This window comes from Triplophysa rosa, linkage group LG24, assembly GCF_024868665.1.
Source record: "Triplophysa rosa linkage group LG24, Trosa_1v2, whole genome shotgun sequence".
Lineage (NCBI taxonomy): Eukaryota > Metazoa > Chordata > Actinopteri > Cypriniformes > Nemacheilidae > Triplophysa > Triplophysa rosa.
The window spans coordinates 5,509,463-5,535,338 of NC_079913.1; the positions used below are offsets into that span (position 1 = coordinate 5,509,463).

General features: G+C 38.0%; 1 protein-coding gene across 1 annotated transcript in view; it reads left to right on the forward strand.

The window, feature by feature from the left end:
• The window catches only part of tmem178bb (transmembrane protein 178Bb), a 61,820-nt gene that overhangs the window by 32,493 nt on the left and 3,451 nt on the right, over nt 1–25,876 (forward strand). The window contains exon 4 of the mRNA XM_057324388.1: nt 24,185–24,322. Within this exon, the coding sequence (XP_057180371.1) occupies nt 24,185–24,322 (138 nt within the window). The remainder of the gene's footprint in view (nt 1–24,184; nt 24,323–25,876) is intronic.

Genomic DNA, 25,876 nt, shown 5'->3' on the forward strand with positions numbered 1-25,876 from the left:
AAACGGACAAATTGCTCTACAGAGTTCTCTCCTTCGGCAAAGAAGCAAAAACGCAACGACATCTTTGTCCTGTCGGAGCTGTCGTAGTGCTTCGAAAGGGAGGGGTGGAGTGAGCCGTTGGTTGCAATTCGCAACCTAACCGCTAAATTCCATACACTGGACCTTTAATGCATTATTGTATTATCGCATCCCATGAACGAATTTAAAAATTGTTTAGAACGCCATGAGAGTGCATAAATTGTTTGGGTGAACTGTTCCTTTAAAGGGTTTTTAAAGCGGAGAAGTTGTTACTTACACAAAGCGGAGGTTTTGATAGCTTGATTGTTGTTGTCGTTTAGGGATCTTCCTAAAAACAGGATCTGTAATGACATACTAACCTTCAAGGCTGTAATTTAGTCTTTACCCCAGAGTGTGATGCACAGAGGAAATGAATTGTTAAGAGTAATTAACTGTCACTGTTATAATCCGATACTATTAAGGTAGTAAAGAACAATTTGTATCTTTACTGTACTTACATTTCAACTGTATTTCACGAATACAATGTCAAAACTGATTTAGTTGTTCCATATGTCTAGGCATTAATAAATTGAAAGTGGAAATGGTCTCATCATGCAAACCATGGGCCTGACATTAACAAGGAAGCCATTACAGCACACACCAGCAACGCTCGCAGGGGGAGGACGGTGGAGAAGCCCTGGAGAAATCTCTCAACTATGATTTGGCATTTTGACATCCATGATCATTATATTTTCCTTCAAAAGCTGAGAGACCCTTTCTTTTGTCGTGGTCGACGAGCCGCCATCAGCCATTCTGTTAATTAAACAGGAAGAAAAGCAGAGATATGTTAAACAACACAACATTTAATCACATATGCATTAACTGCAACATAAACAGCGTTCATAATCGCTTTTAAATTACATTTTGGAGTAAAACATAACAAAATTTAGGGCGAAGCTTGATTTTATCTATCAGGAATTGATGACATCAATAAAAGTAATCTCAACATGACAGGTGATTGAAGGGGTTTGTGATGTCATTCCAAACATACTGTGCATTGTGATGAAAAATTGCAATTTCTCTTCTGTTGGTTTTGCACTAACATGCTGATGACTAATGCAAAATAAATCTTGGTGTTTAAAGTCCCAGTGAAATTAACAATTTTTTCATGAAATATTGCAGCGTTTATTGTAAATAGTTTATCAATGTGGGTCATTCTCTTTAAAAAATGTGTGTGCCCTCATAAATTTTAGTTAAAATCTGAAAATGCACTTCCTTCCTGTAATGACTTTCCATCTTAAATGACGTAAATTAGACGGCTTGGGCGGGGCATCCATTAACTCCTCCCCTTCAACTGTCAGTCTGCTGCCAGTTCCATTTCAAAATGCAACAGCTGTTTTTGTACATCCAATCAAATCGCAGAGAAAGAAGAAAGCCACGCCCACGATTTTTCTCATTAGAGATTCCATTTCACTCGGAAATGCGTCAAAATATGGAAGTAAAAACGATCGCAACTTCCAGTTCACAGGCACTTTAACTGTAAGAATAAGCTGGCACACGCGACTCTCAGTCCTTCACAAAGATTGTAAGGACAAAAATGACGAACAGTTAAATGAAGCACTCTTGATTAGTTCCCAGTTTTTGGAGACACTATTTCCACACGACACGAAACAATAAACATTAAGCTAATGAGAACAGGAAAAGTGCAAAAGTGACCTTGTTGGCTTGTAGAGACGGGCATGTTTTTCTACAGATGTAAACTGACAACAATCATTAGCCATTGACAACACGAAGGGATAAAGTGCTAAATAAATGTGGTATTATCAGGCGCCAAACACTTGCTGTTAAATATTCACATTATTCAAATCTGTATTTACAACAAGTAATCCTTTCTGTGCCAGATAACCTTGTCTGCACAAATAAAAAAAGCTGCTGGTCTTTTTGTAGTTGTAATTATATAAGCCGAACAATGCAGTTTATTTTTATCACCGGCAAGACAAATTTGTTAAAATGAACAATTCAGCAGAGAAATCTCAGTTTGCTAATCCCTTTGCTATTAATTACAAGTTGAGCATTCTTTGTCTTGCTAGTTTTAGCGGCTGCACCATTTCGACATTTCAGACAATGAAACGGCAGCCGGGCAACACTGACACCCACTTATTTGTCAATGATTGATGGGAAATACAATCAACAGACTACAAATGAACAAGAAATACAAAATTAAAAAGGGCTACGCAAAGCTTGCAGCTGTAGATCGATAGACTTTACACATGCGCTTGCGGGGGAGTTATTAGCTAGAGTCCTGTTGGGTTTGGCTGCGTTGCCACTATGCCCAGAAGGGCGTTTATCTGTCAGACGCCCAGTGATTAGTATGTGGATGGCCAAGCAGACGTTGCCCAGTGGCTACGAAACAGTGGCTTACTTTGATCTCGGAGCTTGGATGGGAGGAAAACTACCTACCACTGCAGGTTTACGGCACCCACAGTGCCAAACCATTGAGATTGAGATTTAAGAAGTATAGTTTAGTGAAATATTTTTATGGAAATAACAACATATTTTGGTCCGTTAAAGGAAACCTATATATGACTCTTTTTTCTATGTAACACAAAAGAATATATTTTGAGGAATGTCTCTGTGTTTTTGTATTCATACAATGGAAGTCAATGGGAGTCAATGTTGTTTGATTACCAACGATCTTCTTTTGTGTTCTGCAGAAGAAAGAAAGTCATACAGGTTTGAAACGACACGCGTGAAAGAATTTTCATTTTTGGCCAAACCATAGCATAGCATACCTCCATAAACAAGATAGCCGTTCTCAGTTGGATTTTCTTTCCAGATTACAGCGCTTCCAAACTATATTTGTTTTGGGTCAGACAGCATCCTCCGTCCCTCCCTCTTTGGTCTACCTAAACTTCAGTGTGTTTGGGGATTAAATTAGGCCAGGAATTCATCTTAAAGGCCTGTGGCGGAAAACGTGACAGGATGAAAACATGCGGTCACCGCAGGGCCTGTCTGTTTCTCTTTCTCTGTATTGTAAGAGTACGCTGTGAACGTCAAGCATTTGAACCCAGCTCCTTCACGGTCATGTGCTTCTTTGCTTTCAACATCGTGTTTTTAACAGGTTTTGAACATGTTTTTGAAATTCAAACAAAAAGAACATCCTTGAATATCTTATTCCTTCACAAGTCTAGATTAACTGTATACACTTGAGAGTTTTGAGTATACAGTAGGTGTATTTGGTTCTGATTTTTTCATGTTTTACACTTATGTATGTATACACTCCAACTGCAAACAACCAAATGCTGTTTCAAGTTTTCTCTAAAAACAAATGCAAGTAAGTTTAAAGGGATAGTTCATCCACACACAAAAATGATTTGATCATTAACTCACCTTGACGTCATTCCAAACCTGTATGAGTTTCTTTCTTCTTTGGAACACAAAAGAAGGTATTTTGAGAAACGTCTCTGTGGTTTTGTGTTCACACAATGAAAGTCAATGGGGGTCAAAGTTGTTTGGTTACCAAGATTTTACAAAATATCTTTTTCTGTGTTCTCCAGAAGAAGGTCATACAGGTTTGGAATGACATGAGAGGGAGGAAATGACAGAATTTTCAATTTTGGGTGAACTATCCCTTTAACAGGGCCATATAAATGCACATACAAGTGAAGAAACTGACAAGAATATATCCTTGTAAAGTAATATTTTAATATTACAATTTATTTTAAGCTGCACTTTGATGTTTCAAACAGAGATGGCGATATAGAGGCAAAATTAACAGCTTTAAAATGACCATCAAAATCGCCATTCAAGTATTGCTGTGCTCTTCTGAATCCAGATCTACAGAGTGTGAATCCTAAGCGAACCGAGTTCTTCTACACTCGGTTTACATTCAGGACACCTAAATTGGTCTGGCTTTGGTTTCTTTACAGAACGCCCTTGTGAACACACCTTTTGATTTCTGTTCTTTAGGGAGTACCCTATGTCCTCTAGACTAGCACGCACATGAGATCAGAGGGCTGTAGCCAATTAAAAAGGGAGGGACGCCATAACTGAGCCTGACTGTCTGCCCCACAAGAGAGCACCGTGGCTTTCTGTTGCTGTAGGTGATGGCATCCGTAGAGACTCTTCTGGATTAGTTGAACTGTTGGACTGTAGCTGTGGCTCTCAGTTCATTAAGCGCGTCACTGAGAGAAGCTTTAATGACAAACGCTCCAATGGACCTTCAACAAATGACGCATCGGAAATTCAAAGGCACGGCACTGTGGAAGCCTGAGAGATTATCGTTCTTCCATATTCCTGTGATGTCTGACCTAAAAATAGTTGTAATAATGGCATAAAAATTCGAGATGAACGTGCCACGTGTTAATACCCTGATTAAAATTCATTGACATCCTTTCTTGTAATGAAACATCTTAGTGTAGGTTTAACATCCTCAGGGGTGTGCGTACCATGATTATCAAAAGATTTTGACTTGAAGGAACAAATGTGTCAAGTAAACTAAAATAGAGTTTCTTGTTAAAAAGAAAACACAAGCTCCAAAGTCTCATCGAATCACGCCGCCTGGCACAACGTTTTCGGCATAATCGCTGTCGTTAATCCACCTGATACATCTCTATATTTGTCCGTGCGGATAATCCTTCTTTTCGCTTTGCACAAGCTTTTCCTCTCAGCCTCAAAAATAGCTTTATTCTCATCAGCTTTGCCTCAGGGACTGAGCAAGAAACTTTCTCTCCGCATGTAGTCACGATAATGACTAACTAGCCCTGGAATCCGATCGTTACACGTTCCTTCTGCAGTCACTTCCTTGAACAGCAAAGCCATACTTTGAATTTACATTGAGGTTCTCATTGCCAAGCAGAGACTCTTAGAGAGCACAGCATTACAGGCTCTCGGAAGTAAAAGCTGAATCAACACATCACTAACCATGAGTTACAATGAATTAATCATTCAGGAGTGAATGTCCCACTGAAAGCATATTGGCTATTATGTGCGTCTGCCAATGAATTTACATTTACGGGTTTATTATTGTTTTAAATAAGAGGATCATAAAAATGTATTTAGTTCTGCATTGATAAAGCTTTTTGCACTAAAAGATATTAACATATATATCATTAATATTATATAAAATATCCTTCCGGAACCTCGTATGTCCAAACAAAAAAATGGAAAAACGCTCTACTTTTTAAATTATTAAAAACTGTGTTGTCAGAGTTGACAAGCACTTTTTAATACTTCTATTGGCTAGATATTTGTACACAGTGTTAAACATAAAGGGTGAGTAATAACAAAAATATTAATATTAACAAGATGCGCCACTGCCGTTACAATGAATGGCGAGGAATGTAACGCTCAATATGGCCGCTCTAGCGAAGGAAGTCCCACCTTCCAGTAAAACGAGACAATCGTCAATCAGCAAAGACTGACGATTCGCTGGGGCGGGGCTCTCGTGAGGGGGCGGGGCTCTCGTGAGGCGGCTGCCAGCCTGTGCACAGGCGCAGTATATGAGGCGACCTTGAAAAAAGGTGATTTTTGCACAATTTTAAAGGGGTCGTATGACACGGCTAAAACGAATATTATCGTTTGTTTTAGATGTAATGCAATGTGTATACACGATTTAAGGTTAAAACTCTGTATTTTTCACATACCGTGCATGTATTGTATCTCCTCTTTACCCCGCCTCTCTGAAACGTGCAGATTTTGAACAAAGCTCATCGCTCTGAAAAGTGAGGTGTGCTATGATTGGCCAGTTAACCAGTGCACAGTGATTGGTCGAATACTGCAAGCGTGTGACGAAATGTAACGCCTCTTACCATATTTGAAACATCAGGTTCCAAAGCAATTCTGCTGACAGGTACGCCCGCCTTACTTGCGTATACATTTGGGCGGTCTTAGTCAAATCATACCACCAACTGACGTAGATTTGTGGGGGTGTGGTTACACGAGGCGTTTCAGGCAGGTCTGGGTGAGCATTGGCTTTTAGATTTAATGCATCTTTTGTTCCCACACTTTAATTTTTACAATTGTACGTGTCTAATACATGCATGGGCAACTTATAACACACCAAAGACACAAAAAAACACAAAAAAAACACGTATTCTCGCCATATGACCCCTTTAAACTTAGCAAACCAAAGTTATGATACAGTCAATGTCACGTTTCATTATTGATCGTAAATATGCTGTTTAATTGTGATTTTTGCCAGCAATTTTAGAAATATCTAACTTCCCCCATTCAAGTAGATAGGACTGTAGACTTGCTATGACATAAATAGCTGCCCAGAGGCATTGCAAACATGGCCGCTGAGTGGCACGACTTCCGTAAAAGGACAGAAGGTTTCAGAAGGGCAGCAGCGACATGTAACATTATATAACATTTAAACATAACAATTAAAACTACATTTACACTTATGTATATTATCGTGGTTGTTAATATTGTATATATCAATATTATAATTATCATGTGCATGTAAACATTTTAACAGTATCATTTGTCTTATTGTGTTGGCTTGTGTAATAATGATCCATTATGAAGCATTTTCAGAGCAGTACTAAATAAAACAAACAAACTAAAAAATACGATCTCTCTTATTTGAACATCTTACAAATTCTGCCTAGGCTGTCAACTTTCGAGCACACTTTTCATAAAAAAATACACAACAAACCAGAATAATGTAATGGATCGTAATAAATGGTGTACTGTGATAACATAGTCACCTCGAAGAGTCGAGAACATAAGCAACAACACTTCGTTTAACATCTGCGAGGTGTTTTCATCTGGAGAATAAATTGAATATTTAATGCAAACAAATTCACCGTGTGTAAATTGATTTATGGTCTATCGTCTAAGCCAAGCATCAACTCCCCTTTTGGTCCCCTTGGAGCCTGACATTGATCAAGTGCCGTTCTATCACATACGTTAGCGTTTTAAGGCGAGGTAAAGACTAAATCAAGATCTAATATGTGTGACATTAATAATACATCCATCTGCCATCCTGTGAAGACCAGACAGCAAGAAGTCTCCATCATATATGCGTAAATTTGCCACAAATTCAATAGTAATATTCCTGTTCCTTTCTGATTAAACCGAATGAGCGCTCGTGTATTTGTGTATACTGCCTGAAACTGCCCAAGTAAAAGAAAGCTGGAGGTATGCCATGTGTTGGCTCAGCATCGCCTGCACCGCTTGCTCTCTTTAGACATTAGAGGGAAGATATACAAACATTACTGTACTAGCCAAACACAGCACACAGCAAACAGAGATGTCTGCAGGCAACTGAATACTAATGGAAGTTTTATAGACGTCATTAATCAAATATAGTGCTTTTTTAAAACTTTACTTTCCTGCACGAATCCTGCTGTTAAAAGTTATTAATATTTAGAAGTTATTAAATAGTATTAGCAATCTTTTACATCGCATTATAATAACTTTCATGAATAAATCAGTAACATTATATTTTAATGAATATACCTGCAGTTCAAGTGCAAAACGTGAAGAGAACTTAAATATATATTTTTCATCATTGAATATATACTTCAGTATATACTTTGCAAAAAAAAAACACAATCTGTCCTTAACTGAACACATCTCTGTGTGTAGTTAAATACTACACATTTTGTGTTACTTTGAACTCAACCTTGTGTTTCCCTTTTATGTATTTAACACAAAATCAACACAAATGAATGTGTTAAAATTCCATAACACAGAAAGTGTGTTATTATTTAAAGAGGCCCTAACACACGCGGTTTCTGTCAATCTCATATTAATCTTGAGTACCTATAGAGTAGTATTGCATACGTCGTATCTTCAAAGAGTATTTAGTTTGATCACATTTATAAAAGATAGATACAGCTGTACGATTATTTCCGAAAGCATACGGCACGTGGTGGGGGGAAGGGTAGGCTGAACTAAAGCACGTGCGCACCCATTGCCAACAAAACACAGACATCAGTTCCACTCACCGCATGCAGTTCATGTCCGGCATCTTTTAGTGCTGGGACGGCTCCATATATCAGTTTCAAACGATCTCCAAATCCAGCGTTATATCCACCGTTTATATAACATTCATCACCCAAATGCAATGAACAAACAAACACCTGAACTTCGCGAACGTGTGCTCTCTAACTCTCTCCTGCACACAAGTGAAAGTGACGTCTGCGCATGCTCCTTCTCGTGCTCTCTTTGATGCAGAAGTCAGAATGCATGACACACCGTTGCAGCACCCCTTTAACACATGAGAATGTAGGAGGTTTAAAACAAATAATATAATGAAACAAATTGCATAAATGACTTTGAACAAAAGAAGATATTTTGAAGAATGTAGGAAAGCAACACTTTGGGACACTTTTGAGTACCATTGTAATTCTTCCTACTAAGGTAGTCAAAGGTGGCCAAGGACCTGTTTGATCTTACAAGCATTCTTCCAAATATCTTTCTCTGTTTTCATCAGAACAGATTTGGAACATCTCGAGGGTGAGTAAATGATGACAGATTTTTTATTTATGGGTGAACTGTCTCTTTAAAATGTATGACCAAAAACAGGTGCTGATGCTGTGTTTTAATGCTGTAAGGCCAATAACAGTGTCAAGCTGGGGTTTTGAGAATATATCAAACCGAGCAGAGATGAGGGTCATTGCGCAATCACAGCAATTACCAGAAACAATCTAAAAAGCTGAAAATGTGACCATTTGAGTCTCCGCACCGAGCGCTCCATTCATGAGATAAATGCGGCCGGGGAAACGCATTGTGTAGCGATTTAAAGGAACCCTTTGGTGAAATTTGACACAGGGTGTGAGATATTCGATGGCAATTGTTGTGATCCTGCTGTGGCCATCTCTCTTATCGATCATCTTTGTCAATAAACGTATTGCACTTGTCAGTGAGTTCTTTTGAACGATCAGCCTGCTTCTGTCTACTTAAAGGACATCAGCAGGCGGCTGCTGTGAAAATAAGATCTTGAGTTTAATTATTTATGTATATGTCACTTATATAAGCATAAGATGAGCATTTGTTTTAACTGTTTAGCGGAAACGAGCTTATACATTTAAAGCGAACTGTGGTACACAAGCGGGCAATGCAGGTTTGAATCTGGCTAGCAACATTTCCCGATCCAGTTCCCTCCCACATCATTTCCGGGCATCTCTATATTATACATAGTGCCAAAAAGCCTAAATAAAAGAAAACATCTTGGACAAATATGATCCTTAGCATTCAGGGCTCACTTAGTGGAGCAAACAAGTTCCTGCAATGCTCATAAAGCTTAACATAAGTTTCCTTCCCGTCTCATTATAAACCAACGTTCAGTGCTGACACTCACTTAATGCCTTCTGCAACACCACCATCATCCTCCCCGCTCCATCTTCCCCCATAAAGTGTACCAATAATCTGGTTAGCCACATTGCACACAGACTTCTCTGTCCACTGCCTGGCAAATCCCAGAGTAATTTGGATTTAAAAGAAGAGGAGGTAACTGGCTGCCACATTGAATTTCACACCGCTGGGTTTCCTAACGCTTCACTGCCGTTATATCGAATCCGGTCTCAAGCGCACGACTGGTGGAGACACACCACTGTGTTGAAAGGTCTAAACGGGTGCAAAACACCCACTTCAACACCCTACATAATCTGAGATTAATGCTCATTAAAATTCAACAATCTTTTGCCTCGGAGAAATTGGTGTCATAATAGCATGTGACATCGACGCTGCTAAAAATGAAGATGCAGTGTAGTTTTACAAGGATTTCATTTAGCTACATTTCAATAAACAGCATTGCTTAAGCGCTTGTACAATGATGACTTTTCTGCTGCGATGGGCAAACTGGGGTTTAGTATTTCTTGTTCTATAATTACTATTGCCTATTAGACACGAGTCTAGGATTTCAGTCTTAAGGGGATTCAGCCCCTTTACCTGAACATGATCCGATGTGGCTCTGGAATGTTATTTGCCTTCACAAAAGATTTCGAGTTGGAATTTTTAATTAAACTTACTTCACAAAATTAAAACTAAATCCAATCAATTCGGAAACGAGAAAATCCTGGGGGTTGATTTACAAACTAGACTTAAAGGTATAGACGGTTTTAGCGACAACAACATAAACAAACGGTATGTGGCCCAAAGCAAAGACATTAATATAATCAAGATGCGTCACTGCCATTGAAATGAATGGGGGGGAACGCAACGCTCAATATGGCCACCCTAGCGAAGCTCTGCGCATGCGTAGTATATCTAAAGCAACATCAAAACGATTGTTTTTAAGCGCAATTTGATTATAGGAAACAAACGTTATGGTTCAGTTTACGTCATTTTTAAATGTTGTTTTTAAATATGTCGTTTAATTGGGATTTCAGCCGGCGAAATATCAGTATTCCCATTCACATCTTGTTTGAATGACGTAATAACTGCCCTAACTGCCCGGGGGCGCGTTGCAAAGATGGCAGCCGAGTGGCACGACTTTCCTAAACGGAGTTTGTCCAAACTTAACTTCCGGTAGTCCTCCGCAAAGAATAAATAACTGTTGAGTAGTTTAAACAATTTTATATGAATATACATTAATTTGAATAGAAATTAAATATAAAATAAATAGTTATATTACAACCAAACACAGACCGGAAGTTAACTTTGGGCCAGGAGTGTGCATCCGCTAAAACCGTATATAGGTCACTCAAAAATGAAAATAAATTGCTTACCCAAGAATGTGACTTGCCATATGTCAGACAGGATTTTAGGGACTGTCAGTCTCAACCACTATAAAAAAAAAACAAGACAGACAGACGGATGGGAGGACGCAGAGAAATAGACAGACAGACAGACTTCGATAGATAGACAGACATACCGACAGATCTAGATAGATAGACTCAAAATGAAAGATTTACAACAGACTATGATGCAATTGCACCAGTATGTACTTAAATCCTACGAGATTCCAGTTTCGAAACGGAAGACGTTCCAACATGGAATTGAGCGCCTGTCAAATCTTTGGTGATTCAAAACAACCAAGTTTAAAAATAGTGTATGAAGGACGCTTCTGCACTATACTGAATGGATTTTAAGAGGTTTTTGAGGTACACATAAATGTAACATACATTGCAACACTAGCATTTCATTTATGCCTGTTTGTACAAAACTCTCTTGGACTACATGAGTCACAAAGACCGCTGTATTGTTTGCCCTTATTGCTTGCAGGAAGCAGTGTGTGGATTAGAGATTATGACTTCTTGATTTAGGCCACATAGATTCGAGATTATACCCAAAGCATCCATGTTTCACATTGCTATAGAAGATAAAGACTTGTTTGATTATAATCAGATTACGTTGGGTAGATGATGGAGATTCCCAAGGCTTTGGAGAACAAGACAAAGGCATGTCTGCATTTACCCATCAGCTCACAATAAACACAAGGCTACATGTTGACTATAGGATCCTCCTGGGGAATCTGTACACGGTAAAGCTTGAAGAGCGCTCCGAACAAAAAACGCAGATGCCACGGACGTCAACCCCTTCAGGCTTTTGACCTACATGTTCATTCCCAGATGAATTCAAAAGCGAACATGTTTGGACAGTCAGAAACGCATTTTTTCCTTCCTCCACAAATACGGAAAAGCAAATCACAGATATTAACATATATACACTGTTTGAGGGGTCCTGGTTTGACCGATAGATGCTAACACTACTCCATTCTGGTGCCAAAGGGCATTTTTCTCCATTGACAACCATTAAAAAGAGATGTGTATGATGAACTTATTTTTTATCTAACTCGATTTAACGCAGTTTTTTTCTATTGCGCTTTTACAATTTGGAATATACAGAAAACACTGTATATACAGTATGGAGACATAAAAATATGTAAAAAGTAAAAATGCTTGAAATAAGAAAAAAAAATGAAAACATAAAAAGTACATAAATAAAAACTTTTTAACTATGAAAAATATGAAATATATGGTATTATTGCAAATCTTTCATAAGAATAATTGTCTGTCTGATTATAGTCATTGTACTTACAGCACTATTTAGTCAAATCATATTACTTATGCATAAATTCATACATTTTTATGATTTTTACAATTTATTTTTAAAAGAATTAATTGCAATTATTTATTAATTACTTATGCATAAATTCATACATTTTTATGATTTTTACAATTTATTTTTAAAAGAATTAATTGCAATTATTTATTATTGCACATGTATAAGTGCGATGTTTTGCCTGTGACATTTATTTATTTGATTTGTTTAGGAAATTTCGTTTTTTGCTGTGTTTGATATCAGTCAAGCGCCAATTAGCAGTGACAGAATATCATGATGTCATATCGCAGCGTCAGTGATGTCATTTCAGCTCAGGTGATTATTAAAAAAACTTGTGCCCAAATATACGTGAGCAAATATCATAAATTTAAAATGAGTATACTCAGGGAGGTCTGATCTATGACTGAGATGAATGGGAAAGCTGTAAACCCAAGTCCTGCCAGAGGTTGTTAAAAGCATGAAATCACTGAAGTGAACCAAAGATAAGGAAAGGTTTTCTAGTTAAAACAGCGAGATGCTGAACAAAGTCGTTTCAGTTTAACACGGTCACCTGGCTCCACCTGCAAATCTGGTTGAGAAGTCTTACAGCTTCATCATCGGTTTTCCCTCTGAGATGGAAATATCCGCAGCGCATGCCGTCGCTCGTGGCTGGTGGAGCATCGGCGGTTGGTGTCTTATCAGCCCGGCGCATGCAGTCCAGGGAGTCTGAAATGCCCAAGGTCAGAGTTGCCTCCATCTGAGAAAGAACAGAAAACAGCTTTTTGGATGTTACTTTTCCTTTACTGATAACAACGCAGTCGCTTAAGGTCTGGCTTCAGTTTTCAGATTTTTTTTAAAACAGGTGTGTCTGTATGTGTGTTTTTCTAACGCATGCGTTTTTCGACACAAATCTCTTCTTTACATCCAAGGGCAGTGATTTCCAACCAAGGGAACATGTCTAAAAAACAAATTTAAATGATTTGAAAATATAAAAAATTTGATTTTATTGTCGTTAAAAAAGACCAATTATGTTTATGACAATGCTAAGTGACTAGATATATAAAGCAATAAAACTTGGGAAACACTGGCCCTAGGAGATGCCACAAATCTCCAGGCGGATCACTGTGAAGGGTTGAGGTACGTTCTGTCACAACGGGCACGTCAAGGGACACTGGTGGGTTTTCACACCCGCGCTGCTGGTGACAAATCATGTCGCACCGATGTCAGAGTCTCGCGCTTCTGTTGTGACAAGTGACAGGCGGAGTGAGGCTGCCCTCTGCGCTCCTCCGAAAGTCCCTCTCAGCATCAGCGCAAAGCATAACAGCACCCACAGCTCCTCAACGCTGTGTAGTGCCTGCATGCTTTAGCCAATCAGGCGATGCGGTAACGTGTGACACGAGCCTGGGGAAAATCTGGTGAGATGGGGCATAGAAAAGTTAAAAGAGTAAAACAGGAAGGAATCTGAGGCTTGTCTAAAACATCCCACTGGAAGATTTTAAGTAATATTTCAGGTTAAATTGCCACAGATTTTACAATCAGTAAGGATAAACACCTCTTACATATTAAAATGTACAATATACAAAATTATATACATAAATATTAAAATTGTACGTATATAAAAAATACATGGATTTGAGTATACAGAAATAAAAAGATACATCTATTAATAATAATTAGTCAAATATTTCTGAATGCATAGATATTAGTATCTGAAAATAATACATTTCTTAAAAATAATTAACAATTACTTGACCATAATTACAGAAAATAAAGAGTTACATTATTATTAGAGAAAACATTTTTCAGTAATGCATGGATTTGAGTATATGAAAATAAACAGTTAAATTAATTAATTAATTAAATATTTTTTCCAGTATTGCATGGATTTTAGGATCTGAAAATAATACATTTATTAAAAACAATTAACAATTCTTTAGGTATAACTGAAGAAAACAATTACATTATTATTAGAGAAATATTATAAATTAAATATTATATCAATAAAAACTATACATATTTTTTTCAGTAGGGTAATGCATGGATTTGAGTATATGAACATAAGCAGAATAAAAAAAAAAAAAAATATTCAATTTAATTATTATTCATAATTAATGGAGTACATTATTATTGTTATTTTTCTTTCTTTTGTTTTTTAAGTGATGGTTTTTATCTATTTCGGTTGTTTGCAATCACCATGCAATGTAACAACTTGGCATATTAATATGGACTCAAATCTTTGCGATAAAGCTTAACTTGTGTTTAACCTCCTTGTATTAAATTATATTTGCTCTTAATGTTCATGAGCACTTGTAATTTGTCATCAGATATGTGGGAGGTAGACACAGCACTACAATAGGATGTTTATTGTTTTCCTTTAATGACAATGCAGATCACTAACTCATTCTTCAAGTGAGCTGACCTTCTGTACACTGCAAATTCAGACTGTAGGAGAGCTGGTAGAGACCGCATCTGTGACTTTGTCTCACTTCATCTGTTTGACAAAACGTAATTAAAATGCTGGCTTGGATCCATTTGTAAAGCCTAATAAGTTAATGAAACGCAGTAGCAATGACCTCAATAGACGCGTGGGTCTGACTATGGTAAATAGTAAAGTGCTCATGGGAGACAAGTTAAGATGGGTAAATGAAATAGGTTGATGGGTAATTGAGGTGACAAAAGCGGTTAATGGCCGTCCCTTGACCAGATGGCTAGTAATATTGTCAGCAGACTTTTCATTTATTTCAGTGATTTCAGCAAAACAAGACTGATGGTAAATGATCATAAAAGTGATCCAGTGAGGTGGTATAGAGTCAATTTAATGCTTTAAACATTTATTTTTATGGTAAATGTACTCAGTCGGGAGTAGGGACAGGCTGTACCAGTTTTGTATTTCATCCAATACTTTAATTGAAACATAACCCAGGAAGTCAACCTTAAAGCAATTAAATCTTCCATCTTCAATTGACTTTCAGATTTCCTCTTCAAAGATCACACAAGAAAGCAGCCTAGCCACCTGACAGCTGTGAGTACATAAAATCATATGGCTCTCAACCAAGTTCCCCTCAATCGGTCAACAGCCACACTGTGCGCGCTGAAACCCCGTCGCCATGCTAATTTCTGACAGAACAAACTCCAGTTTGTAAAAGCTGCCCCATCTCCCCCCCCTCCTGTCTCTCTGCTGTCTTTGACCTGTGGCTTTGGTCATTCTGCTGAAAGCTGGAGAGACCAAACCATCCAAACCCATCACAGGACAGATCCTACTTTGGACCCTCATCTTATTTATTTACCGAGTGTGTGTGCGTTTGCATTCATCTGTCGTTTTTATGAATGACAGATAAAGCGTCGCGTCATTGCACTTTTAGTGCGTTTAGTTTTTCTGCATTGACAGCTTGACACATTGTGTTAAATGTCACGCTGCGTGTTTGGATATCTCGCAGACATCTTAAACTAACTATTACTCAAAAACGATTCAAAAACGCAGATTGCCAATCGCATGATGCATAGCCATTTCACACAAGACACAAGACTAGCTAGTGAAACAAGCTTTTGCATAATATGAATGCCGACAACAGGATTTAAATCTTAGCGTGGTGCTTAGATTTCATGTCTCAATGAGTGCACAGGCAGGGAAACACCACAGATGGCGAGAACCCAGGCTACTGTCATATTTCGTGACTGTAAACCAATGATTTGTGTCTTTCCTCTCGGACTAGACGAGACAGCGTAAATAAAAGCCTACGTTGATTCTTACGACTTCAGAAAGGTGCTCGTCTGCATAGATTATGATCACAATGTCAAAAAATAATGTGATTTTCTTATTCCTAAAGGCAACTAAAGTAGAAAAAAAATAGTTGGTTCTTTTGCCTGGAGGCAACACTGGGCAACAACTGAAATAAATTAAAACATTTACAAATTCGGATGTTGATAAAGGCACAAAAGTTAAAACCAGTGAAAACTGAAAGATTTGTCATGTATTTTCTTAAGTATAATAAAAACGTCAAATTACAGAAAAAGACTGCAAAGAAAATCATAAAACATGTAATTTTATGTGAAAATTTGTATTTACGGTATTTTTTCTGGCGCCCCAGCTGCCAGAAAATGTCTGTTTTTAGGAGCTTTTTTACAGTGCACCGTTTAACATTATGACACTTCTACTTTACAATGTAACGGAAATTCATGAAGCATTTATTGCCAAATGGCAGCAATTGGTTTAATCTATTTTTAAACGTGTATATTAGCATCTCTCTGTCAGCTGCGTTTTTTCCCCCAATCATTTTCTCACGGCTCATCCCGATGCTCAAAATGCAAATCCACCGCCACGTTCGAGCACACATGCGCCGGTCCGCTTCACAGCTGCACGCGAACGCCTCATCCCATAATCCCAACATGAAACAAAAGGGGATGCAGCTTGCTTGCCCGTCGCCATGGGAGACAACAGGGGTGAGTGGCAGTAAAGAGAAAAAGATGTGTTTGCCTTTAAGCCCCTAGCGGCAAACACGTTTGGTGTTGTTAGTGTGTCGCGGCACGTAGCCCTGCACATGAGAGTGTAGAGAAGCTTTCATATCTGCATAAACAACGTCAAGCGGCTGTCACATCAAATAGAGGTCCCGTTGCCTGTCCTGTCCCCTGCCGTTGACTTTTTGATGACTGCAGGAAAAAGACAGATTGACAGTTGACTTCTTTTATGCACTCAGCATTTACTGTTCAGGAAGGACGGGCGGTACAAATTTTGTAGATTTTGATGTCAGTGTCAATGCCTCGATTAAATGGAAAGTTTGTTTTTAAGACAAAGTGGGTATAGGCATTAAACATTAAAATTTTAACATTATTTTATTTTTATATATACATATTCTGAAGTTCATTCGCAAAAACAGATAACTCCGTTTTTTATTTTAAATATGTCTTTTATTTTTTGTGCATTCCAATTAATATCAATCAAACTGCAGTTGGGTTGTTTTGATTATGTAATAATAACTCAAATAAAAACAGCAAAGTAACACAAAACCAAAACATGATGACATTATAAAAAATATTTTTGAAAAATGTATTTTATTTTCTTCATTTTTAACATATATGTATTTATAATATAAGTTAATATTCATATATGTATATTTTATAATGAAGATTTATAATTTTACGCGCCGATTTTGCAGAAATGTCAGTTTGATGTCACGTTAAGATGAGTAAACTGCAATTTTACGTTTCAAACAGAGATGGCGATATAGAGGCAAACGTTAGGATTGCAGGATTAATAACCAACTATTCTGTCCTTTAAAATTATATTTAAAAAATCACTAAAAAGCGTTTAGCCTATTGTGACATTTATCTTAGTCGTTTACATTTATTCCTTTAGCAGATTTTATCCAAAGCGACTAACAAATGATACTCTCAATACAAAAATAAAATCTGAAGTGTCAACCATCTCCACCATTCAGTTCACCCTAGAAGAGTTTTGCCTTTTTAAATATACAGCATGTTTGTGCTGTGTGACGAGGCGCAGTCAAAAATCACACTCCATGTGACAGGAATAAAATGGTGATGCTCCAGATGTTGCTTTAAAAGCAGACCTGGACGATTTATGAAGTGGTGTACTTCATCAGATTGAAATTCAAGCCGCGTTGAAAGCAGTCTGCGCATAAAAAAACATGTCATGTCAAAAGGTCTGGCGCAAAAAAAGTGCTGCGTTACCGCATTGTCTTCCCTCGTTGCGCAACACCCGTCGGTGCTGGTGATGAGAGAAGAAAAGCTTTCTCGCTGAAACCTTTATGCGGCGTCACATCGACACGTTATTGATGAGACGCAGATGCAGTCTGAATGATAAACTGTCATCAGGCCCCGCCATCAGCAGCGCTGCAAATGCACACGACTCCATAAAACCGCTCAACCTTGACACTTCATTAAAAACATTTCTATTTTTTCATCTCCGGCTCTATCAATCTTATTTTCTGTGGAAATGATGATTGGTGGGATTCATTGACACGGGTGGCTCATCCAATCACACATGAACGTTCTGCATTTACATGCATCTTCTTGCATTACCTTTCTTACTATTCAAAGTCCTGAGGTCAAAAAGAACTTGATTTTATGTCCAGACAGAACTTTTATGGCTACTTATTTTAGCGGTGACCGTATACGCGCCTTATGACAGCAGAGATATGGATTTAGATGGATCGTGTTGCAGTGCTCTACAGAACAGCATGTCTGTGGTTGTTCAGTTTGACCTTCTGGTCTGTGAGATTTAATCCTTGATTTTTCAAAGCAAGCAGCCAGCGTGCATACATTTATATGGGTTGTTCTTTATCTATGAACAAGCAGACCTTATTTGAGGATGCATCTTCATCTCCGAGACTAAAAGGAAGTTTTCTGGAGCACAAATCTAACCAACTTTTTCATAACTAAATTTCAACCTACATTCATGACTAGAATCGCTTATCTAAAATGACATTGACATTTTCGAGTTTGGGGATTGATTGTGTTGCTAAAGATAAATGGTTGAGGAGGCACATCAGAAATTGATAACCACCATGTCACGTGTCAACATGGCGCATAGAAAATGGTACTGCTGCACTTTTATTTGAACAAAACCACATTTAAAATATAAACCTGCTTGGGTCGTGGCTTTATGGGTGCTGTGACATCATGCTGCTGGGCGTTTGAGGTCCTTGTTCACTTCTCTCCTGCCGTCACTTTCCGTTTACTGTACATGGTTTTGTCTTGCAAAGGCACAAAATGACACGTAAAATATATAAATACAAGTTAAAAACAATGGAATTAATGGAATATGGTTTTTATATCATTATACTGTGTAGCACATTGGTCAGCTGCAGCTGTACCGTATAAACAGTGCTACATAAATAAATTTGACTTTTAACTTTAGATAGATGCCTTTACTGTAATGTGGTCAAAAGTATACTGGACATCTTATTTGGCAGTGTATTTACCGTCACCAGCTATCTGACAAAATATTCAGGAGCCTTTCGTCCACAAGGACATGTTGACTTCCGCTCGGTACGGCAATGCTTTTGATTGACAGCTGATACTGCCACTGCATTACTGCTTGACTGAAGTGCCAGTTGTCTGTCGCTCAAGAATTCCCACAGCGGATCCCTAAGTGAGCTCTTATTGACATTGCCGTGTCCATCTCTAACCTCTCTCAACATGTAGCCTCTATCCCCTATATCCCCTATCACTCTTTTTACAACGATGGATTGGCAGGTCCCACGGGATTGACAGGTACTCTTAACCGCTGGGGATTAGAAAGAGGCGGCCAGTCGCAAACTATCAACCATTACGCTCTCTGGAACTGTCCCCATGAGCTTCCAATTCAGTTTGAGGAAACGACAGGTTTTGATAGAAATACTCTGGATAAAGCTGGATACAGTTTTAAAATAGAATAAATAATAGAATATGTAAATAATGTTATATTCATATTGATTTATAATAAAATGCATATTATTATACTACATATTATAACACTAATGAATATTAAACATTTATTTATTTATAAATAAATAATATAAATAACAATAATCTACAAAAACACTAATTATAAAAATAATAAGTAAATATTAATAATAAAAATAAAAACAATCTATACTTATAATAATTATATATATATATAAATTGTTGTCACATTATTACTTACATAGAATGTATTGCTGTGCAAATGACATCCACATTTAACAATTATTTTAGATTTTTCGTTTTTAAGTTTTTATAAAAATGCTTTAATTCTAGGCAGCCATATTTAACAAGATGCTCCAATGAGAGACTACTGTAAAGCTGATATACTTCAGGTCATTCGAATCAAATGCAATGCATTGCGAGACACATAGAGCTCACTATTGCATACTGCATATTTTGTCAAATGTACAGTAGTAGCCAACCAGTTATTCTACGCATACAAAAAAATGTGCATTCTTCATTCAGTATCAATACTACACACTGTACTGCAAAAGTAGTATGCTATGCCTCAAGCATACAGAAAACAAGTATGACGTTCTCTCGAGCTTCTCCCACCCCGTCTACTGTAATCTAATTTTGGTTTGCAATTGTTGTCCCCCCTGTGGCGGTTGACACGAGGTAATGAAATCAAGCTCTATTGCCTTCGGGGACCGTTCCACACAGAGAAATACAGCGACACATGTCTTCCCTTCCCAGCGGAGAGTAATGCAACTAAAACACACACATTGATCTCAATGACTGCTAAAAAACAAACACTGATGATGTGCTTTCATAGATTTTGGAATCAGTTTGACCTATTACATTCTGGGATTTACGAGCACCTTTGGAGATAACAGACGTTTTATTGTCAGTCAATACTGGGGGGGACTCCTTAGACAGATGAGGTTGTAAAAAAAGACGAATAAAACAAAAACTAAAGATTGAGGCTACAGGCAAATTTGTTTGGTAAAACAGTCAGAACAATACAGTTGCGTTCTGTCATTCTGTGGACCGGCTAAAAACTCCACAAAATAATTATATAATAAACAAACAAAACACATTTTCATTTTCAAATGTGACATCAAGAGATATGGAATTAAATGAGAAAACCAAAGCACTTTTCTCACTTTGCCCGACGTTTCTGCAAACTCATAAATATCGCCACCATCCGCTCTGAGTCACATCTAAACATTTACGTTCTATGAAAAAAGGAATCTGTCAAAGCATTGACAATAAAGTTAATTCTTTCGCAGGCGATATGAACACTGCGCTCACTGTTATGATTTCATTTGTTCTCTAGCAGTGAAATTAGCATTTGCCTTTTGGAACATATCTCAGTGCAGACAAACGTTTTCCTCTAACAATGATGCCACTCTCCTCTCCAAAGCACCATCTTGAAAAGGTCACAGATGAAAAGGGGCTTGCGTTTCCCGCTCTGATTCTATTTGCCTGTAAACAATGTTGCCATATGACTCGAGACACGTTTGACATCATCCGAATGGTGCACTGGGAAGGGCACTTGGTGTCTGGGTTGACTGAGACGACACAAAACCTGTTAACATTCACAGCGTCAGAAGTCAACTCATCGGTTCTTAAAGTGACAGTTCACCCAAAAATGCAAATTCTTTCATGATTTTCTCACCCTCGTGTCATTTCACACCTGTATGACTTTCTTTCTTCCGCATAACACAAAAGAAGATATTTTGAAGAACGATGGCAACCAAATAACATTGGCTCCCATTGACTTCCATTGTACGGACACAAAACCACCGAGACATTTCTCAAAATAACTTCTATTGTGTTCCATAGAAAAAAAAAAGAGTCGTGCATATGCTTCGAATGACGTGAGGGTGAATAAATGAGAGAATTTTTATTTATTGCTGAGCTATCCCTTTAAGGTGGCTCTTACTGTATATCTTCTCACATGTTAACATTCGGTACGCATAGGACCCCCAGCTGTATAACACTAATTTACTCACCATGAACATACCATCAGCAACCGTGTTTCACATTAGCCTCAGATGGTACGCTAACTACACGTTAGTTTACGTTATGTTATTAGAGGGATCATAACATTTACAGAGAGAAAGCAATGCGATTTATTACCGGATGCATAAGGTCTGTGATTCATTCACATTCAGGGAATTGTGCACAAATTTAAACCTCTCTACTGGAGCTTAAATTGCGAAACTTGATTTTCAAGATGCTTCCGTATTTTTGGAAGGTAACTATACTCGGAGAAATAAGGTTTTAAATCAAAACTGTCCGCAAGACACCTCAGCATCTCCTTATACTTTACACCACTGAAAACAATGGCAGATCGTATGGAAAAGCACAGTATCGCAGTTGGTTTCATTTTGATGAAGTGTAATGATGTCAGTTCCAGCCCCAAGGCAGCAGTCCATCATTTTGGGCATTCGTGGCATATCCCACACTGAAAAACTCCATTTTAGTTTCAAATGCAGAACCCATAAGCTTAAGCGAGGCACATTTTCTCCATTCTCTCTGATTCTCACTTATTAAATACAAAATCTAATTGGCAGAGATCCTTTGGCACACATAATTATACATCCCCGACCTCTGAGGTTTTGAAAGCACACATTCGCAAGTGGAGCGGTTACTGTCTTTTCTCATTCTGCGTTCATAAGAACACGGAGAACAAAGAACTGGCAGAATTTGACACGTCGTGAAGCCCAGCAGGTTAAGAAACACAGAGATACAAGAAACGACAAGAATATCAAACAAAGCAGAGGTCTAACCACAGAGACTCCTCTGGCCTGTTTCCAGCATAGCTGTCAGTAGTATTCAACAGTCTTGTATTCTTTTCTTCTCGACAGATTTGGATATATACAGCATCCAGAGAAAGCACAATGGTTGCACTCGCCACACAATTCCTCTCAACACGTGGCAAATGGCATTCCATAATATGAGACGACAGGCTTCCCGTGTTAAAAGAAATCTGTGCATTTCTCTCGGCAGCTGAGAAATGAGGGCCGCGAGGCTAAATTGTGGCACGCTGTCTGCTACGGACATAATTCCTGTATAATCTATCGCTGTGACTATGCATAACTGCCTATTGTTTCCGAATGTGCCTACGCTCTGACTGACGCTGCTCGGGTACAGCACGGGCTATATTATTATGTAACAAGTACTATGTGAGCGCCATCATTCAAACCTAAAAATATAAGTCTGTAATCTTGCCTGGAAATGTGTGGCGAGATGTTTTTCAGACGGATTCGGTCTTTGAAAATCACTCTTGTGTTTTAAAGGTCAGAAGCGGGTGCCTTATTTAAAGGCATTATGTTTGAGAGCGGTAGCTGTGGGAATTGGCACGTATACTGTATACACAAATATAGGTGAAACTATATAACATCCCTAGGCCTGTATAGATCACAATATTGCACGTTTTTTTTTTTAGTGAACAGTTATTATAATGTAGAAATACTTTTTCTTCTTTTATAAGCATCAGTGGTCTTCGCAAATATACCCAACGTATTTTAAATAGAAATGATCAATGTTGACCTCTTTCTGCAGTTCTCTTTGTGAATCTATCTTTATAGTGCTATAACACAATCAATATAACTAAAAATATTGATTTATGATGACAGAATATCAATGCCCTATCGCGTGGTAACATGTTGCACTTAAAAATAGCAATACGTGCGCTCAGCACATGCAGTACATGACATTTGCTATATTCCTGTTTAATTGAGTGAGATCTATGCATCTCTTGTTACCGTATAACGCTACTATCCAAATGTTGCTGTAAAAGATGAATGCTGATAAAAGTGCGGTGTAGGGTTCTGTTTTGTGACCGGAAAGTAAAACCGCGCTAGGACTATGAAACACTTGCAACAAGCATTCACACACCATTTTACGAGACACAAATGGAACTGCAGACAGGCAGGCTTATGAAATCCGTCACTTGGTATGTAATAAAAAGCAAGCGAATCTGTTGAATGATGAATTGCCGTTTCATAAACAACTGACATTTCAGCGCTCTTTGATATTGCTTTGATAAAAAAAAATCAAATGAATTTCAAACACTTTATCTCTATTTTAACGCGACTTAAATGCGCTCGTTCAGCTTGCTACTCTTGCACTGTGCCCGCCCTTAGGGTGAACTCCGTGCCCTTCTGAAACCTTTCAGTCGGCTGGTGTAAGCTACCGTGCCCGGCGTTTTGGGCCAGCCACCTCTTCTGTACTGTGAGAAATCAGCTGTGAGATTAAAAAGAGCGAACTAACACAAATGTTGTGACCTACCCTCAAGCTAACGCATAGTCGAGCCTGTCACACTCGGTGTGCGGCCCCCCACGCACACACGGTGCATTATTGCATTATTTATAGACTTTGTTTACTGTATAGTTATTTTAGGTTGTGACTTGGCTGTTTGCTCAAGTCAAACGTTTGAACACACTTGACATAGTGACCTTAAATCCATTTCAACTAAAGGTTTATGCTTAAGGCATCTATGCGGTCATTTCCATTATCCTAAAATGTGTTAATATCAAAGCATACGGTAAAAAGTAATAATAAAAATGAGTATCTTTGTCTAAACCTTTGACTGGTAATGCATTTAAATTCTCTCCCGGGGAAAGTTGCAGATGAAAACCACAGACATTTGGGGTCTACAAAAGCACTCTGACGCTCATTGACAATGAGTCATCTAACCCACCTAATACACGCTGTGCCCCCTATCAGCTCTGAGTCACCGTGTTTAACTTGCCTTCTTTCTCGACGCCCACAGATCTGCGGAGAATGACCGCAGGATTCATGGGAATGGCCGTGGCCATCATCCTGTTCGGCTGGATCATTGGAATGCTGGGATGCTGTTGGGACCGCGGGCTCATGCAGTACGTGGCAGGACTGCTCTTCCTGATGGGCGGTGAGTCGTTTCCAAACAAACAGGCATGCACAGTAGCAGCTGTTTATAAAGGAAAGACAGTAAACACAGTGCCTTGTATGTAGGAAAATGAGTATGTTGTGAAAAGCAGATGGCATAAGAATCACAAAATGTGTATAATTTGGAGACGGCTTACATGCGGTTAAAAATGAAAAAGTATTAAAGCTGTCAAACGATTAACCGTGATTAATCGCATCCAGAATAAAAGTTTGTGTTTACATAGTACGTGTCTGTATACTGTGCATATTCATTTAGTATTTTAAAAAACATATATTGTACATACATGCATGCATGTATTCAATAAAATATAAAATAAAGATGTATATATACAGTTATACATATAACAGTTTCAATTATTGGTAAATATAAATAAACACATTTTCTAAATATGAATACATGTATGCGTTTATAAATTCAAAATGAATATGGACAATACACAGACATATACACGTAAACACAAACTTTTATTCTGGAAGCGATTAATCGCCATTAATCGTTTGATAGCCCTATGAGTATAGTTCTTATCTTGGATGCTGGAAAATAGTTTGTGAATTCTTATTTGTTGGATTTTTAGCACTAAAAATTGAATTTCCATTTTTATCGTTTCTATCCTGATGTTTATTACGTCTAGAAAGTGGATCACAAAAAAACAACATTAAATAAAAGTCAACGGTAATATACAGTTATATTTATACAAGCTCTGCAAATATTGTTTTTATTCTTTTATTATATCTAAAGCATGAAACTAACCTGAGGCCGTTTAACATACATTTCAACACCTCACATTCTTAATAACATTTTACTCCCATCTAGCACCAGTCGAGTTACAAGTGATGCTATTTCCTCCAAATGCAAAAGGACAACTTATATAAAGTTCTTTTCTCAAACGCTCTCAGGCTACTAAAATCGGTGTACTACTATAACCCCCACTCTCAGGGACTCTTAACTGAACCTGCAATTCTTACACAAATCATCCCAAGACTGCATTAATTAATGACTGACAGCCAGCAAGTCGACATTAAAGCAATTACGGAATATCAATTATCTCCCAGCAACCAATATGGCTCACATGCACCGAGCATCACTCTTGAATCTCATCACCTCAATACGGAGATGCCCACATCAATCAACGCAGCTCACAGCCTCATTATTGCACAATTGGATGTGCCGTCAATGCCTGGCGAGCGGCGGAAGAGACTTGTTTTGCGTCAGTCTTCCGCACAGCGCCGGCACCACAGAGAGAGAGGCGGTGACGCAATTAAGATGAGGGATTAATGCCATGCCCTGCGTTTCTGTAATGATATGGCAATTAAAAAGTCAATTAGGATACTAATTTAGTAAAGACAGAAATAGCACTTTTGTGTCCATACAATAGAAGCGAATGGGCACAGCCATTGTTCAGTTACCAACATTCTTCAAAATATCTTCTTTTATGTTCTGCAAAGAAAGTCATACAGGTTTGAAATGACAAGAGGGTGAGTAAATGTTGACAGAATTTTCATTTTTAGGTGAACTATCCCTTTAAGTCAGTACTGA